Source organism: Pseudophryne corroboree, chromosome 6, assembly GCF_028390025.1.
Source record: "Pseudophryne corroboree isolate aPseCor3 chromosome 6, aPseCor3.hap2, whole genome shotgun sequence".
NCBI lineage: Eukaryota > Metazoa > Chordata > Amphibia > Anura > Myobatrachidae > Pseudophryne > Pseudophryne corroboree.
Genome location: NC_086449.1, coordinates 502,312,066 through 502,332,332, shown reverse-complemented (window position 1 = coordinate 502,332,332; position 20,267 = coordinate 502,312,066). Strand labels below are relative to the sequence as shown.

General features: G+C 45.2%; 1 protein-coding gene across 5 annotated transcripts in view; it reads right to left on the bottom strand.

The window, feature by feature from the left end:
* Positions 1-7,030, bottom strand: part of PPP1R12A (protein phosphatase 1 regulatory subunit 12A) — a 342,147-nt gene extending 335,117 nt beyond the window's left edge. The window contains exon 1 of one of the 5 annotated variants that reach the window (XM_063927386.1): positions 6,474-7,030. In XM_063927386.1, coding sequence (XP_063783456.1) covers positions 6,474-6,710 — 237 coding nt within the window. In that variant the 5' untranslated portion in view covers positions 6,711-7,030. The remainder of the gene's footprint in view (positions 1-6,473) is intronic. The other 4 variants (XM_063927383.1, XM_063927385.1, XM_063927384.1 and 1 more) reach the window with 4 other exon arrangements.
* Between the last annotated feature and the right edge of the window lie 13,237 nt (positions 7,031-20,267).

Sequence of the window (20,267 nt, the reverse complement as noted above, 5' to 3'; positions counted from 1 at the left end):
TGTACATCAAATGATGCAAATGTGAGTAATGGAATCTGTGATTGAACTCCATTTGGGAAAAATTGGAACAGTAATATTCCACCCCATCTCCTTTACTTTTACCAAGCCTACAAATGTATGTGAAGTGGAGACAGGGCTGCAGGGGAGGCCATGTCTGATTGTGGGAGCCATATTACTGTTATAGCCAGCAGATTAAGGTTGTTAAAATTAAAATCATGTAAGGATGTTAATTTGTTAAAAACAGAGTGTGTATTCCATAGGGCATATTTTTGTGATTTGGACGGTGATGGGAGACATGTGATGTTTATGAGGTTAGTTGGATATATATATTGCTGCGAATCAGCAGATTGTGTGTGGGGCAAGGGATTGGGGCCTGGATTTCGTGATCACCAGCTAATAAAATCAGTCAAGAGAATTATAGTTGTAGTAGGTTTGCAAATGTGTTATGGCGACAGGATGTGGATGTTAGTGTGAAAGTATAAAGATAGGTAAAAAGCTCATGAGTGTTAATAAGAGGAGTGGATAATTGAGGTTGAAACGCATAAAGAGCGATGAGCTACAGGTAGAGTGAAAGACGTAACAGAATTAGACAAAATACCATGGAGTGATAAGAAAAAGCAATATGTGGTAGGTGTGTTTTGAGATAACACTGAAGTTCTTTAGGCTTAGAGTGCAATTAAATTGCAATTGTTAAAGTTCATCTGTTAATTTTTAAATACTTAGGGAGGAATTCAATGGTTTTCCCAGCAGCTGCTACTACTACTGGATTTGCGCCCACCAGAGCTATTCAATTGTTGGTCCATTTCTGCAAGATGTGCTGCGGGGGAAACACCTCCTGTCCCTACATGTGCGGACAAGCAAAGATGTGCGAAAAGTGGCTAGTTTGGGTGCCCAAACAGCACTTTTCACATCGCACTGACCACTTTAATTAGATTTAGCAAACACTTGTGTGCACAATCAGCGTGAAAATAAGATAAGGCCACGGAGGACACACTTTTTCTCGCAGTCTCCTGAGCTGTGAAAAAAATGTGTTTTAACTGGGCACTTTGGACACCCAAAGCAGGGGGTTTAGACGAGTTTAGCAGTTTTAGATGGCTAAACCCAGTATGTTTGGGTGCGACATGGGCGCCCAAACTGAATTGAGACAAATGTTTGGGAGTCTAAATTTAGGGGGGGTACTCAATGCTTGTTGGATCCTTTCTGACGGAAAGGATCCGACACTGCAGTATTCAGTGAGCGATTGACGTTGTCGGAAACGGGGCTAAAAGCTGTCGGATTTTAGCAGCGAACCTGACAAAACACGTGGATCAGCGGCTAATCCCCCCCACAGATGGGATTTATAGACACCCAGAACAATTGAATCAGCCCTTTTGTGTATTTAAACATGTACGTAAACTATCAGGTTTGCATACAAAACAGGTTCAAATATTGAGGTGTGTAGTGTGATCAAATTTCTTCATCTATAGGGCACAAGAAGTTTGTCTGCAATATCACTAACTCGAATGCATCTGTCCAGCAGAATAAGACCTTCAATGCAGCACACATTGTCATCTGTGGTGGATGTGTTTGGCCGGCTGGATCGCTGATCATCATGAACATATATCCTGCAATGCACCAAAACCCACACCCGTTTCTGTGACCAAGACATTATCACCGTACACCTCAACAAGGCGGCAATGCATTTCAGCTCATGCCATTTAGGTGCAAAAATCTGTCCACCTCTATGTTTGGCCATGTTTCCGCCAGACCCGCCATCTTACAACGGATATTGGGACAGTATAACTGATATGAGATGCAGTCTTATTGCCGTAAGGGGACGCAGTGGGCTACCAGCTCTGGAAAGAAATTAGAGTGAAATAGAGAACATTACACATGTGAGAAGACTTATTACCTTACGTATTGAACCAGTCTTATATAAAGAACACACACATAAGTGATCTCCAAAATCTATGAAAAAGTAGGGTATAATTTAATGGCAATGTTGTTATAAAGATAACATGCTATAACACACACTTTTGGGTGTTTGAACTTGAAATTTTCAAAAATAGAAGTGATAGAAGTTTATTTTTATCAATTAACAAAACGCAGAGTGAATAAACAGAAGAGCAATCTATATCAGATCATTGGGGTCGATTCTATTCGGCAACTAATGAATAGCGCCGGGAATTAGCTCCCGACGCTATTCAATTCAGCAACTAGTTACGTCGGCGATTGGCCCGTTCTCGCAGACAAAACAGGTTGAATTGTCGGGAGAACGGGCATTCTCCGACTTAACTCCCCGGCGCGAGGCTGATTCCCGACAGAATCAGCCTCGCGCCGGCCGCGAGGCAGCACTTTTGTCGGGTTTCTCTTCTCATCCCCCGGGGATGAGAGAAGAATTCCCGACAATTGCAGGTAATTAGTTGCTGAATTGAATAGCGTCGGGAGCTAATTCCCGGCGCTATTCATTAGTTGCCGAATAGAATCTACCCCATTATTTGGTGTGACCACTCTCTGCCTTCAAAGCAGCATAAATTCTTCAAGGACTCCTGGAAGTGATGATATGGCCCCCACAGAGCCCTGATCTCAACATCAAGTCTGTCTGGGATTACATGAATAGACAAAGGGATTTTAGCAAACCTACATCTACAGAAGATCTGTAGTTAGTTCTCCAAGAGGTTTGGAACAACTTCCCTGCAGAGTTCCTTCAACAACTGTGTGCAAGTGTACCTAGAAGAACTGAATGATTTGATTTAGATTTCTCTTTTGTTCATGAAATTTGCATTTTAACTGATAAAAATAAACTATTAATGCTTCATCCCGGCAGTTTTTATTATTTCCACTCTATGGGTGTCAAAGAACTCGCGCCTGAATAGAGCAACAATTGAATTGCTCCGTAAGTAGCGCGGTGGGGCATCAGAGGCTATGATTTGCTTTTCCAGCATATCGCACTGATGCTCAATCGGATTGTGAACTGGGGAATTTGGAGAACAAGTCAACACTTTGAATTTCTTGCAGTGTGGCAGGGAGCATTACCCTGCTGAAAGAGGCCACTGCCATCAAGGAACACCATTGCCATGAAGGGGTATACTTCATCTGCAACACAGTTTACAGAAGTAGTATGTGTCAACGCAAAATCCACATGAATGCCAGGACCGAAGGTATCCCAGCATAACATTGCCTAGAGAAGGCATGTCCAAACTGCGGCCCTCCAGCTGCTAAGAAACTACACATCCCAGCATGCCCTGACACAGCTTTAGCATTCTCTGACAGCAAAACTGTGTCAGGACATGCTGGAATATGTAGTTTCACAACAGCTGGAGGGCCGCAGTTTGGACATTCCTGGCCTAGAGCATCACACTACCACATGCCAGCATGCCTTCTTCCCATAGTGCATCCTGGTTCCAACTAATCCCCGGGAAAACACACACACACCTGGCCGTCCACAGGATGTAAAAGAAAACGTAATTCAGCAGACCAGGCCATCTTCTTCTACTGCTCCATGGCACAGTTCTGACGCTCACGTGCCCACTGTATGCGCTTTCAGTGGACAGGGGTCAGCATGGGCACTGTGACCGGTCAGTGGCTACTGTGACTAATGATTAAATACCATTCTAAGCAACTAGCACCAAACACCTTCATTTTATTCTTATTTGAAATCAGATGTCAAGCCAAACCTATTGACAGTCCACAATATCATGCCACTCAAAACAGTATTATACCTTAATATATGCAAACATGCAGAATGTTTGCTTCTGTGTCAAAGTGCAACATGAATCCAAGAGAAATTTTATACAGCAATTAGAAAATAGGAACAGACAAAATTCAATAGAATCCATGTATATTTAACTGAATTCCCAAAGATAGATAGAACTCTCAACTTGAATTTTCAATGTTTCAGTTGTTTTTTCTCTTCTAAATGGTATAGCAATGATAAATGTAAAACTACAGATCGGGAATCAACATTTAAAGGAACTACAGCAGGGTGTAGTACGGCTGACCGGCGGTCTCCTGACCGCCGGTCAGCTTACCGACGCCGGGATCCCGGCGGGGAGGGGCGAGTGCAGCAAGCCCCTTGCAGGCTCGCTGCGCTCGCCACGCTGCGGGCTCGGTGGCGACCTGCGGTCGCCACGGGTTCTATTCCCACTCTATGGGTGTCGTGGAAACCCACGAGTGGAAATAGTCCCTGTTGGTCGGCATGCCGACCATCGGAACAGTGACCCGTCGGGCTGGTGGAGGAGGTCATGTGACTGTCGGTCAGCTGACCGGCGGTCACATGAATACCACCCCTACAGCAGCATTGAAATCAAACCAAATGACAGGGTACAGAAGATAATGATTTGCTGTCTACTCCTCTAACATAGCAATGTACATTAGACATGTATTATAAGAAGCACAGAACTTAAATTCTAAAGGAAAAGTACTAAAACAAAATGTGGACTGTATAGAATTCTATATTGACTACATATTTTGCACACATTTAGATCTCAGCTAAATTCTTGCACATAAAGCTGTGTACTGCAGCACAAGTCCAGGTCACGCTTGTGCTGGCCACCTCATGCATTATCTCACATTGCTAACCTGCCCTTATTTGGCCAACACAGAGATTCCAATCAGCAGCTTACAAACATACACAATGCATTCAATTGAGGCAACATGACTGCCCATATTTATCTTCTTCTTTGCCCTAGGCATAGGTGACCAGATATTCAACAACATATTCCATACCCCACACTCATGTACAGATAAAATTGTTGAAAACGAACAGTCTGAACACTTGGAAAAATGAATTCCTTTACAATAATGGTGATTTGTCTGAATGAATGTTATATGGATAACATTTGATTTCCTTGGCAGGTTTGCAAACTGACCAACGTGTACAAATTTGTACTGAAAAGGACAGAATACATTAAAACATTTTTTTTTTATTTAAATGGCATTATATTTTGCTACATTATGCAATAATTTGTATCTGAACTGAAATCGCAAAGAAAAAAGGAAACAATTTAACGCCTTAAAAGAGCATGAATTACAATATTTATGTATAGTCCAGCAGATGAGGACCCTACTGAAACCTGCAGCAGTCCCTTTGTCAGTTGTCAATGAGAATCTGAGTACCTGACACATTAAAGGTCAAACACACGGATACTTTAGCCTCTAGCAGCATCTATCTTATACACAGTATACTTATTTTAAGAGTTTCCTAAACGTTTTGCACAACATTATGTTGCAAGGTATCACTTGCTAGCTTCCGATTGCATTGAAAATGTGTACATTTAGCATAAACCAAAAAAGTTACAAACTAAAGCTAGCCCAACATCCAAAGATGATCACTTCGTTACGCCAACTAGTTATAACGAAAATCTGGTAATATGTGTAAGCAAATGACAATCATCCATTTGCTCCCAAATGCCGAAAAAAATTTGAATGACCGCTTTCTACCAATCAGGAGCAAATCGAAAAACTTTACATGACCAGATTTTCATTACAACCAGACACAGAGGCTGGTTGGAATGATGATCTTTAGCAATGTGGTTAGTTTTAGCTCTAAAACATTCGGTTAAAAATAAAAAAAAGCCAGGCGTACTGTAGTTCACCCTAAATAGCAACTGAATTATGAGGGATTAGTTTCAAGAGTACAGTAACTACTGATTCACACTGCAACTCTATTTTGACACTTTGGGATTCAACGGCCTGCAAGGCAGGTGTGATGAAGGCAATGTGCCGCTATGATGGTATGAAAACCATGGCAATGGCTACCTACTTTCTGCAATTTACCTTGCACCGCTATAAACGATATTAAACAACCGTACAGGTACGATCACTGTACCTTGTGCCAGAAAGTAAACACACGTAATTTATTTTACCCCTTCGTAAGCAGAGATTGCGCAGCCATGATGTCCGGTTGTACACGTATCAGCCATATACAGTAGAACCAACATTATTAGTTATCCCAACGCAACTCTATAGGATGCGGCTGAAAACTTGTGATGCTGGTGGACGCAATGTGTTTGTTCCTGAATGACATGAAACTGAATTCCCCCCATGGGCCTTCTTCAATTCTCTGATGCGTTGTGATGTCCAGCTGTGCATATCACTTATAGCTACAGTGCAAGGTAAAAAGGCACAAAGGTGTGCTGCAATGTGTCACTGCTCCAACAGCACATCGCCTACACCTGAATGGGCCACTTTGATTGGAGAGTGTCAGAGAGAAAAAGTCAGCACAGCTATAGAGCATCTGAGAATGATGCATCATCTCTGCCCACACTGACAGTGTCAGGGGGCACAGACCGGGCAACACAACACGGCAGGCCCAGCACTGGGCCTACCCACAGGCCAGGTGTCCGCTCCATCCCCAGCTGGAGCCAGATTAACCCTTCCTGTGCAGAGGTGCCCGCAGTGACTCAACGCTGTGATCACCGGTCGGGGGACTGTCACTGGAGCGGACGGGTGACAGCACCGGGGCGGGAGGAGAGACAGGGCTAGAACGGTACCTGGTGCAGGGCAGTCAGCCCATCCACATTAGCGTAGTTGATGTCAGCCCCCCGGTCCAGCAGCTTGAGCACCTCCTCGCTATCCCCACTGGAGCAGGCGGCCAGGAACACGGCCCCATCGTCGAACTTCACCTTGGTCTTCTTCCGCTTGATGATATGCGGCTCCAGGTCCGTCTCCGAGCCGATCCAGCGCTTCAGCTGCTCGTTCCGCTTCTGTTTGGCGTCCGCCATCTTCATTCCCTCCCCCCTCCCAGCCCCGGGTCCTTCCCTGCCCACGGCTCCCTCTCCCTGTATGCGAGTGCTCGCTCAGGAGGAGTCCGAGGCCGCTCCGTGCCGCAGCCTCTCCGCTCCGTCCGACTCCGGGGCCCGGCACACCCAGGTCTCGTCTCACTGACACACAGACGTCCGCAGGCCCCGACCGGCTGCGCACACACAACGCGCGCCCGCGACGCTCATCTGCATGTTCTCGCGAGAGCGCGGGCGGCAGCAGCAAGACATATAGGCATCAGCGTTATCTGTGGGAGCCGCTCACCGCAGCCACCTATAGTGAGGCCGGACGGCAGGAGAGCTGCCATTGGCTGCCTGGGCTATGACGCAATCTCTCCCTTGTTTGGAGGAGGATGAGTTGTTACTTGTAGTAGTAAGACTAAGATCCTGAGCTGTGCCCCGGGCAGGCCGCCAGCTGATCCTGGGACACGGGCAGCGCTGGGTGACGTCACACGTATAAATACATTCTCCTTCCGCAGCAGCAGCACTGCGGTGTCCTGCCTCCTCGCTTACTGTACACTACTTCTGTACAAGGAGAACGGGGCTGTGTTGGAGCAGCTTTCCCCAAACTTTCCTCATGTTCTTCGTTCGAATTGTTGGGGTGTTTGGTCTATATAATATGTATAGACAATGGTAATAGACACATCCTATATCAGCGGTTCCCAACCGGTGGTACACGTACCTCTGGGGGTACTCGCTGGACTGGACCGGGGTACTCCAACTCAAAGCCGGTAATGGTGGCTGCGTGACTCGGCACATGCTCTGTCGAGCTTGGATCAGGAGCATAAAACATGAGGCTGCAGTGCATTTAAATTATTTTTAAACCGTGCGTTCTGGGCCTCCCCAAAAAGATATTAATAAAGCAAATAATGGGGCAGATGTATTAACCTGTAGAAGGCATAAGGAAGTGATAAACCAGCGATAAGTGCAAGGTGATAAAGGCACCAGCCAATCAGCTCCAATATGTAAATGGACAGTTAGGATCTGATTGGCTGGGGCGTTTATCACCTTGCACATATCACTGGTTTATCACTTCCTTATGCCTTCTCTAGGTTAATACATCTGCCCCAATATGCGCACCACCACTCACACACCACAGTTTTGTTAACCAGTCCAATGCAGTAGCAGGTTAAAGAGCCGACAGTAGTTAGTACACACATATAACCAAATTCTCACGACAGGAGAAGGTACCAGCGGCTAATGCCATACCAACCCAAAGAAGCTAAGTGCGTCAGGGTGGGCGCCCTGTGGAATCCAGTGTACCTTGCAGAAAGAGATTTAACAATGGTAAGTCTTACTATAAATATCTCCTTTTCTGCAGCGGGGTACACTGGTATTCCACAGGGAATAACATCAGGGATGTCCTAAAGCAGTTTCTCAAGGGAGGGGACGCACTGCAGCGGGCACAAGAACCCGGCGTCCAAAGGAAGCATTCTGGGAGGCGGAAGTATCAAAGGCATAGAACCTGATGAACGTGTTCACTGAGGACCACGTAGCCGCCTTGCAAAATTGTTCTAGGTATGCGCCACGGCGGGCCGCCCAAGAAGGTCCAACAGACCGAGTAGAATGGGCCTTGATAGTAGCAGGAGCTGGAAGTCCAGCCTGTACATAGGCTTGTGCAATCACCATTCTAATCCATCTGGCCAAGGTCTACTTATTTGCAGGCCAGCCACGTTTGTGAAAAACAAAAAGGACAAAGAGAGAATCAGATCTGCTAAGAGAGGCGGTTCTCTTCACATATATACGGAGATTCTGTACCACATCCAAAGACCTTTCTTTGGAGGACAAACCAGGAGAGATAAAGGCCGGAACCACAATCTCTTGGTTAAGGTGGAAAGACGACACGACCTTAGGCAGATAACCAGGGCGAGTTCTAAGAACCGCCCTGTCACGGTGAAAATTCAGAAAGGGTGACCGACAGGATAATGCACCCAAGTCTGAAACCCTTCTAGCAGAGGCAATAGCCAGTAAAAATAAAACCTTAAGCGTAAGCCATTTAAGGTCCACAGACTCAAGAGGTTCAAATGGAGACTCTTGTAGGACATCCAGAACAACCGACAAATCCCAAGGAGCCACAGGAGGAACATAGGGAGGTTGAATCCGTAATACACCCTGAGTGAAAGTATGAAAGTCAGGCAAAGTCGCAATTTTTCTCTGAAACCATACCGACAAGGCTGAAATATGAACCTTGAGGGAGGCCAGACGAAGGCCTAAGTCCAGGCCCTGTTGCAGAAAAGCTAAAAGTTTGGCAGTACTGAACTTGTATGCATCATAATTCTTAGCCGCAAGCCAGGTGAAGTAAGAATTTCAGACCCTATAATAAATCCGAGCCGAAACAGGTTTACGGGCTTTCAACATAGTTTGAATGACCGCCTCAGAAAAACCTTTGGCCATCAGAACTGAAGATTCAAGAGCCACGCCGTCAAAGCCAGTCGGGCCAGATCCTGGTAGACACAAGGGCCCTTAACGAGGAGGTCCGGGTGTTGCGGAAGTAGAAGAGGACGCTCTATCGAGAGACCCTGTAGGTCTGAGAACCAATGCCGTCTGGGCCAAGCTGGAGCGATTAGAAGTAGTAATCCTCCTTCTTGCTTGAACTTCCTTATTACACTGGGCAGGAGTGATACGGGAGGCAACATGTATGGCAGCCGAAAGTTCCATGGAATTGCCAGTGCGTCTACGAATGCTGCTTGAGGATCCCTTGTCCGTGATCCGAAGACCAGAACATTGTGATTGTGTCGAGACGCCATCAGGTCCACATCTGGTAGGCCCCACTTGTCCACTAGCAGTTGAAAGACTTCCGGATGAAGGCTCCACTCTCCGGCATGTACGTCCTGATGACTGAGGAAGTCCGCTTCTCAGTTGAGGACCCCCGGAATGAACACTGCTGATATGGCTGGCAGACGGCGTTCCGTCCATTGAAGAATCTTTGACACTTCCATCATTGCCATGCGGCTTCGAGTGCCACCTTGATGATTTATGTACGCCACCATGGTGGCATTGTCCGACTGTACTTGAACAGGCCTGTTCTGTACCAGAGGTAGGGACAGTTTCAGAGCATTGAACACTGCCCGCAACTCCAGAATGTTATTGGGAGGAGAGATTCCTCCCTGGTCCACCGATCCTGAAGAGAGTGTTGTTCCAACACCGCACCCCAACCCTGCAGACTGGCATCCGTCGTTAGAAGGACCAAGTTGGAGATCCAGAAGGGACGACCCCTGCTCAATCATTGGACCTGGATCCACCAGCTCAGAGACAGACGAACTTCCGGAGTCAAGGAAATCATGTGAGACCTGATCCGGTGAGGCATGCCGTCCCACTTGGAAAGGATTAACCTCTGCAGAGGTCGAGAATGAAATTGAGCGTACTCTACCATGTCGAAAGCCGACACCATAAATGTATCGATACACAAGGGCGAGAGAGGAAGCATCGTATCCTGTCCTGAAGTTTCAGGACCTTCTCCAGAGACAAGAACAACCATTGGTTGTGTGTGTCCAGTAACGCCCCAGATGCACCATGCTCTGAGCAAGAACCAGCGAGGATTTCTTCCAGTTGATGAGCCACCCGTGGGCTTACAGGAATTGGACCGTCAGTTTCAGATGACGGAGAACCTCTGGGGAGTTCGCCAGAATCAACAAGTCGTCCAGATACGGCAGGATCCTGATACCCTGATTGCGTAGAAGGGCCGTCATGACCGCCATGACCTTAGTGAAGATTTGCGGAGCTGTGGTCAGTCCAAAAGGCAAGGCCTGAAATTGATAATAAAAAAAATTGTGTACACCAGCGCTAGTTGTATAGTAAACTTATAGCTTATATAAATATATGAAATAGATAAATCCTGGACGGTAGGTTATAAAATGAAAAAAATAATACATTTAAAATACACAGGCACTTTTAAAACACAAATGTCATTAAAACAGAGCTAATTAGCAGAAATGTATTCATATATCATGACACAAACGTTTGTCTCCTCAGTAATATCTAGATCATACCCTGGCTAGGACTTCCGCTGGAGTAACAGCACAATGAATGGTCGGAGGTGGTGAATATATATCGCTGTAGTCCTATTAAGTCCCCGGTTAAGCACAAAAGTGCAAGCGTTTTAGCAGGTAAGGGTGGCTCCGGTTCCTCCGTGTGTGGTGAAAAGTCCAAAGGAGATAATGTCCAATTGGTGCCAGGTGGGATCAACTGAGTGAGAGTCCAAGCAATGGTAAAAAGGATCTCCCGTGATGTGTCAATAATGTTCTCCAAACTCAACACGTTTCACTGGTGCCAACGACCCAGCTTCCTCAGGAGTATACTCTATAATAGAATAATATATATATACACTGCTCAAAAAAATAAAGGGAACACTAAAATAACACATCCTAGATCTGAATGAATGAAATATTCTTATTAAATACTTTGTTCTTTACATAGTTGAATGTGCTGACAACAAAATCACACAAAAATTATCAATGGAAATCAAATTTATTAACCCATGGAGGTCTGGATTTGGAGTCACACTCAAAATAAAGTGGAAAAACACACTACAGGCTTATCCAACTTTGATGTAATGTCCTTAAAACAAGTCAAAATGAGGCTCAGTAGTGTGTGTGGCCTGCACGTGCCTGTATGACCTCCCTACAATGCCTGGGCATGCTCCTGATGAGGTGGTGGATGATCTCCTGAGGGATCTCCTCCCAGACCTGGACTAAAGCATCCGCCAACTCCTGGACAGTCTGTGGTGCAACGTGGCATTGGTGGATGGAGCGAGACATGATGTCCCAGATGTGCTCAATTGGATTCAGGTCTGGGGAACGGGCGGGCCAGTCCATAGCATCAATGCCTACGTCTTGCAGGAACTGCTGACACACTCCAGCCACATGAGATCTAGCATTGTCTTGCTTAACGAGGAACCCAGGGCCAACCGCACCAGCATATGGTCTCACAAGGGGTCTGAGGATCTTATCTCGGTACCTAATGGCAGTCAGGCTACCTCTGGCGAGCACATGGAGGGCTGTGCGGCCCCCCAAAGAAATGCCACCCCACACCATTTCTGACCCACTGCCAAACCAGTCATGCTGGAGGATGTTGCAGGCAGCAGAACGTTCTCCTTGGCGTCTCCAGACTCTGTCACGTCTGTCACATGTGCTCAGTGAGAACCTGCTTTCATCTGTGAAGAGCACAGGGCGCCAGTGGCGAATTTGCCAATCTTGGTGTTCTCTGGCAAATGCCAAACGTCTTGCACGGTGTTGGGCTGTAAGCACAACCCCCACCTGTGGACGTCGGGCACTCATACCACCCTCATGGAGTCTGTTTCTGATCGTTTGAGTAGACACATGCACATTTGTGGCTTGCTGGAGGTCATTTTGCAGGGCTCTGGCAGTGCTCCTCCTGTTCCTCCTTGCACAAAGGCGAAGGTAGCGGTCCTGCTGCTGGGTTGTTGCCATCTACGGCCTCCTCCATGTCTCCTGATGTACTGGCATGTCTCCTGGTAGCGCCTCCATGCTCTGGACACTACGCCGACAGACACAGCAAACCTTCTTGCCACAGCTCGCATTGATGTGCCATCCTGGATGAGCTGCACTACCTGAGCCACTTGTGTGGGTTGTAGACTCCGTCTCATGCTATTACTAGAGTGAAAGCACCGCTAGCTTTCAAAAGTGACCAAAACATCAGCCAGAAAGCATAGGAGCTGAGAAGTGGTCTGTGGTCGCCACCTGCAGAACAACTCCTTTATTGGGGGTGTCTTGCTAATTGCCTATAATTTCCACCTGTTGTCTATTCCATTTGCACAACAGCATGTGAAATTGATTGTCAATTAGTGTTGCTTCCTAAGTGGACAGTTTGATTTCACAGAAGTGTGATTGACTTGGAGTTACATTGTGTTGTTTAAGTGTTCCCTTTATTTTTTTGAGCAGTGTATATATATAGAGAGAGAGAGAGAGAGAGAAATGAACGGGCGGCACTCTGAGACTTTCTTAGTAAAGTGCAGAGTGTTTAATGACAACATCAACGTTCGGGGTCGCAGCCCCGTCGTCAGGATAAGTAACAGTGACAAATAACAGTGTTTAAATACTTTACAATGAAGTGACATCTCCCGCCATCTCAGACATCACGGCCCGGTTTCCGGCTGTGTCTCCTGGTCCCTCCGGAAATGACACATCGCCGGTCCGCCCAGCACACGCGCTGTGGCTGTAAATAGAATCACCATAGTTACATATATACAATAGTGATAAATCAAGAAAAGAAGTAATAATACTTTCATGTATTCAATCATTTCAAATCGTCTAAGAGCAAAGCAAAGTCTCAAAGCAATATAAATAAAGTGCAATGTGCAGATAGTAAACAATGGGGGTCATTCCGAGTTGTTCGCTCGCAAGCGGATTTTAGCAGATTTGCTCATGCTAAGCCGCCGCCTACTGGGAGTGAATCTTAGCATCTTAAAATTGCGAACGATGTATTCGCAATATTGCGATTACACACCTCGTAGCAGTTTCTGAGTAGCTCCAGACTTACTCGGCTTCTGCGATCAGTTCAGTGCTTGTCGTTCCTGGTTTGACGTCACAAACACACCCAGCGTTCGCCCAGACACTCCCCCGTTTCTCCGGCCACTCCTGCGTTTTTTCCGGAAACGGTAGCGTTTTTTCCCACACGCCCATAAAACGGCCTGTTTCCGCCCAGTAACACCCATTTCCTGTCAATCACATTATGATCACCAGAACGAAGAAAAAGCCGTGAGTAAAATTCCTAAGTGCATAGCAAATTTACTTGGCGCAGTCGCAGTGCGGACATTGCGCATGCGCATTAAGCGGAAAATCGCTGCGATGCAAAGTTTTTTACCGAGCGAACAACTCGGAATGACCCCCAATTTGACTTACATCAATAATATAGTAGTTAGCTCCCGTTCTCATGGTTGCCATGACTACACCTATACATAAACACTGACCATAATATAGGGCCGTGATTCTCAGTAAAGGTGTCACATGAACTTCTCATCTTGCTACAGTGTTACAATATATAATACAAATTTTAATAAATATGATGTCTAGTTTAAAATTAAAGAAAACATCTGAGCTTCAGAGATTCATTTAATCCCTTTGTATGGATCGTATTTAATCTATAAATCCATCTGGATTCCAATTGAAGCAGCTTTTTCGACCGGTCCCCACCTCGCAATGATTTGGGGACATAGGGGGTCATTCCGACCCGATCGCTCGCTGCAGTTTGTCGCAGCACAGCGATCGGGTCGGAACTGCGCATGCGCCGGTGCAGCCACTGTGGCCAGCGGGAGCAACAAGCAACTCCCAGCCAGCCGCAGGAGCTGCGCTGGCCGGGAGTTACTCCTCAAATACAAAGGCATCGCCTCTGTGCGATGCCTTTGTATTTGTGCGGAAGGGCCGGCACTGACATGCGGGGCGGACTAGCCCTATGCTGGACGTCCCCCCGCATGTCTGAGTTAACGATCGTAGCTGTGCTAAATTTAGCACAGCTACGATCAACTCGGAATGACCCCCATGGTCAATTATTTTGTACCTCAGTGTGGCCATACTGTGCTTTGCCTTTGCAAAGTGTCTGGCCACAGGTTGGTCACTATCTCCTGATTTGATTGCTTCTCGTATGGCATATCTGTGTTGTGCCATACGCGTTTTAAAAGAGCAATCTGTCTTGCCCACATATGTCTGTCCACAGGGGCAAGTCAGGAGATATATCACGAATTTAGAGTCACAAGACAATGAATGTTGGATAGTAAACGTTTTGCCAATATGTGGATGTTTAAATTGATCTCCTGGGGTTAGATAACTGCACGTTGTGCAGCCACTACACCGATGACATCCTAATTTCTTGCTCAGGAAATGCTGCTTAGGTTTGTCAAAATCAGATATATCAGTCTTGACAACAATGGGGGTCATTCCAAGTTGTTCGCTCGCTAGCTGATTTTAGCAGCATTGCACACACTAGGCCGCCGCCCTCTGGGAGTGTATCTTAGCTTAGCAGAATAGCGAATGAAAGATTAGCAGAATTTGCGAATAGAAAATTCGTAGCAGTTTCTGAGTAGCTCCAGACCTACTCACAGATTGCGATCAGCTCAGGCCGTTTCGTTCCTGGTTTGATGTCACAAACACGCCCTGCGTTCGGCCAGCCACTCCCCCGTTTCTCCAGACACTCCCGCGTTTTTCCCTGACACGCCTGCGTTTTTCTGCACACTCCCAGAAAACGGCCAGTTTCCGCCCAGAAACATCCACTTCCTGTCAATCACACTCCGATCACTACAACGATGAAAATTCTTCGTTCGGACGTGTGTAAATCTACTAAGTTTTGTGCTAAAATACTTAGCGCATGCGCGCTGTGTACCATGCTGATAATGTCGATATTATCTTTAACCATAAAGCTATACCTCTAGACACACTTTTACCGTGGAGCCGCTATGGCCGTTAGACTGAATACACGTGCTACGCACTTTGGCCCTCATTCCGAGTTGATCGCTCGGTAATTTTCTTCGCATCGCAGTGAAATTCCGCTTAGTACGCATGCGCAATATTCGCACTGCGACTGCGCCAAGTAATTTTACAATGAAGATAGTATTTTTACTCACGGCTTTTTCTTCGCTCTGGCGAACGTAGTGTGATTGACAGGAAATGGGTGTTACTGGGCGGAAACACAGCGTTTTCGGGGCGTGTGGATAAAAACGCTACCGTTTCCGGAAAAAACGCAGGAGTGGCCGGAGAAACGGGGGAGTGTCTGGGCGAACACTGGGTGTGTTTATGACGTCAAACCAGGAACGACAAGCACTGAACTGAACGCAGATGCCGAGTAAGTCTGAAGCTACTCTGAAACTGCTAAGTAGTTTGTAATCGCAATATTGCGAATACATCGGTCGCAATTTTAAGAAGCTAAGATACACTCCCAGTAGGCGTAGGCTTAGCGTGAGCAACTCTGCTAAATTCGCCTTGCGAGCGATCAACTCGGAATGAGGGCCTTTGTACGCTATTTGCGTACAGAGTCCCGTACGTGGTACGTACTTGGTGTCTACACGCCACGCTGAGTGTACAGAGTACGCACAGCGCATGCACACACAATTGATAACCTTTAAACCTTGTTAGTGATACAATGTAATGATATGATTACACTTTAAACCCTTAGCAGCAAAGTACTGCAACGATGTTATACCCTAAACCTTAGGTAGCGCTGGCGGTATAAAGTACCCGCAGTGCGTACACCTTATCAATACTTATAAACCTTATACAGTTAAATATGCTTTAAAACCCTTGCAGGAAAGTGAGGACACAACACCGATTTGTAGTTGAAACCACAGGGTTCTAAGGCCACCGTGGATTATTTCACAAAGTAAAACAGTACAAATCATACACTACAGGCTAACAAGATAAATCTAAAACAGAGTAATGGCTACAGTCAATGTACATACGTGTGAATAATCGCGTGCACTTCCCGGTCCCGGTCCTCCGCTAATCAGGTTGAAAGCGTTAAGAGTTTGTGATAGTGACTTGGCCTGCAGCTCGCTCTTTATTCAGTAGATCAAAACATAATACAATAGACACTGTGTGCTCTTCTTCCATTGGTCAGTTCAAGAAGTGGGCGATGGCTAGGACTTGAGATGTGGTTTCTGTTGTTTACATCTAACTTCCCGCCCCATAATCAGTTAAACCCATCACATTAATCATAAATCTGGTATTAGTAATAACTTAATGAGGTAATATTTAATAATGTTCTTATTCCCACCAGATTAATGTTTACGTGTCTCTGAACAATATGATCCCACACATGATATGATTATCTATTTCAATCTTCAAGATATACGTATATCCACATATTCATACATATATATATAGATAAGCAAAGTCCACGGCACTCCCAGATCCCAAGGATTTATGTAACAGTGATGGTAATGCCGGTGCCTTCCCAATAGTATACAGTGTAGCTGTATCCTAATGTATATAATGTAGAAACGGGCGGCACTCTCGGCGCAAATGAAGACAGACAAGCAAGTCTTAGTGTATCAACGTTTCAATGACCAAAGCGGCATTTTCGTCAGGATCCTGACGAAAATGCCGCTTTGGTCATTGAAACGTTGATACACTAAGACTTGCTTGTCTGTCTTCATTTGCGCCGAGAGTGCCGCCCGTTTCTACATTATATACATATATATATATATATATATATATATATATATATATACATATATATATATATATATATATATATATACATACGTACACACATACTCCTGCTATTACAATTTGTTAGGAATTATATATTTATTCCTTCATATATATATATATATATATATATATATATATATATGAACACCTACATTTCCATGGGTTTTAGACTAGGAATGTTAATATATTAAATTTCTATCTGTCTGGTCTTGTTGTGGTTAGCTATTGTTTCTGATTTTTTAAACAGAATCGGTTCCTGGGTAGTGTCACTTTGTTTGTTTTTACTTTTAGGTGAGACAATGACAATTCAGTACTCATTGTTTTAAATAGAAACTTGCCTATTTTAGTAAACAAAGGTGTATGCCTTCTTTATAGAATTTCAAAGCTTAGTGTAAATAAGGCCATTGTATTTTAGTTTCTGGGAGTTTTAATTTATGTGTGACTGATTTTCCTGCTATTTAGAAGGGCCAAGCAGACAGTGTGGGATTTTTACAATATATATATTAAATCTATGATATCTTTGTGGCTTTTCCATGAGAGTACAAATTCCACTGTAATTACCCGTACCACGCTCTAATGCGCAGGACCGTGGGTGCGGCCATACGCAATTTGCGAATATGTGCACGCATGGCGGAACAAGTGCATGCGCAGCGGGCATGTGTGTGTGTGGTTTGTATGTGATGTGTGTACTGGAATATTTTTCGACTTTGGCAGTCAACAATAACTGCCACTATCTAATCACTAAACAGAAAAATATCAATACAATATCTACAGAAGTTTGGGTAATTGGGAGAGAGGAATAGGTAGGAAATGTATGACCTAGTGGGATAGTAAAACGCATGTATGTATGAATCCATGTCTGAGGGGCATGTATCATTGTGCCGTATATGTTCTAGATAAGTTTCGAGGTATTGCAAAGTATACATTAAATCCTTCTTATCCTGTATTAAGGGTCTGTAAGTGGGCCAACAAACACTACCGAGCTCTTTTCGGCTTCTTGTTCCAACAAATGGGGTGCACATTTAGTTGATGATACATGGAGGGGGAACACATGTGAATGCTAATATGTGGATATCACCTGTCGACTATGTGTGTCACTACCTGAAGGTTGTAGAGATGAAGATAAGAAACATATCAAAAATACATTCACATAACATTTGCGTAATCATTCTTGGGTGTTGATTGAAGTCTTCTCCAGATGGGTGTATTTTGCTGAGGGAAAACAAAGGAGAAACGGGTGAAAGAAACGGACCGTGGAATCACGTTTTATCACAACATTGTCTCTATTGATGGGTCATAAATTAAATCAGTTTGTGTAACAATGCCCCCGCTCCTTAAACTCATCACTTTGGTACCGCGCTTGCACCGCGTTAAAATTCGAACACACCTAAATATCAAACCAATCATTATGACAACTCCCAGGATACAAAGGAGAAACTTTCCTACACTCACGATAACATTTTGAGCCCATTCTCCTAAGTGTACTCTTCAGTGAGAGGTACTTCTGCGTCTAATTTACAATCAGTAATGAATTTCGCGGGGTTAATATTGGAAGGTAAACATACTCGTAGCACTGTTCGCCAATCTTTGTTTGTGGGTTTGGTGGCATTACCTAATTCTTTAATAAACCTCTGGCATGCGACTAGATCCTTTCTGGGATCGGGAAATTCAGACATAATTGTCCTCAATTCTGCCCGGGACCAAGGACAATGCATAGCAATGTTCCTGACGGGAGTGGTTCCCTGAGCGTCAGTCCTCCCATTGGGGACTGCGATCACCCTGACAGGATTTAGTTCAATTACATCATTTTGTGTTGACTCTACAATCTGAGGTGCTCTTGTCTCTGCATAATGTACAGTACCGTACTTACCTGTGGACACGACCTCACTTATCCCTCCGCTAGGGGGCTTTACTACTGCTCTTACCGGTTGGGCCGTGCCCACCTGGGTGTCCTGTACGGTGGCTGCTAGAGAAAGTGCCGATATCGTGCTGGGTTCATCTTCTTGCTCGTATTCCTGAGGGAAGTTTAAGATGGGATACAACTTGCACGGGTTAGCATTAATACATTTATTAAGTTCACTCTTATCATCATTACTACATTTATCAATTTTACTCTTAGCATATATCAGTATGCCATTGCCTGTAGCCACTTTCTCCCCTGTAATATACGGTGGTGGTGGTGCGGTTGCCATCAGTTTCCTGCTAGGTTTGGAACCGGCTGTGTTAGCTAGTTCCCTCTGCATATCGCCCTCTTGCTGCCATAAATTTAAACATGTTGTGTGTCTGACCCTTTGCTTTTGATATTTTATCAGACAGATCCTAAGCCTTAGATTATGCAATACCTCTGAGTCAAAACTACCTATCCCAGGAAATGGTGCTTTATCCCCCACAGTCATTCATGTCCATTCATCACAAAAGGTCTCAGTGTGGGGACCATACTTCCCCCACATTACTAACCGAGCTGACCCCCTGGGTCTGAACTCTGCTGTCTGAACCCTGACTGTGGAACGTCCCTGTGTTGTGCACTTGGCTTCCATTTTGGACCTTTTTAACATGGGAAAACTTCCTAAAATGCACCAAACACAGTAGTCTACCGGTGGAAGTCCTCAAAGTTCTTCCACTAACTTCTTCTGCTCCGAGTATCACGGATCCGCCTTTTTTAGCAGACACGTGTAGCCGTTGCAGGCCCTACTTCGGCCTATATCCCCTGGGCCTTTAGGTACCCAGTGAATATCTGCCTCTGGAGGGACCAGCGAAAACTCCCTAAACCTTTACTTTACACAAATCACACTTGCATGTGCTTCACACAACGCTTATGATGACGAGATTTACGCACAAATATGCAAAACTTTGTATCACGTTGCGCCGCGTATTGCCCACACAACCGTGCGGTCCAATCGTACCACTCATAGACACTTGCTATCTATAAGTGGTAGGATCACTGGAGTCTCCACACTGTGCTCCAAAACAGCCGGAGTGTAATACCATGAAAACTTTATCACACTCCGTTGCACATATTCACCTAGACCGTGCTCACCACGTTTTCACCTAGACCGTGCTTCACCATGTTTCACCAAGATCACCAAGTTCACCAATCGGGGTTCAATACATTCACACCTTATTCAGCCCACACTACCATTCTATAGTTTTCTGATCAGAAAAATATCCTTTCCTGTTAACTGATAGCTTTCCCCAGAGGTAATACAGTAAAAAGGTTTTATTTAAACTAAATTTTTGAAAACCGAGCAATTTGTGCTATTATCGCGTGGCTACCGTCTCGCGCCTAAACTAAACAATGCTATTGTGTGATTTGTACTTAGCGGTCATACTTTTACGCACGTTGCGTAAACACGCCACGTGTATATGG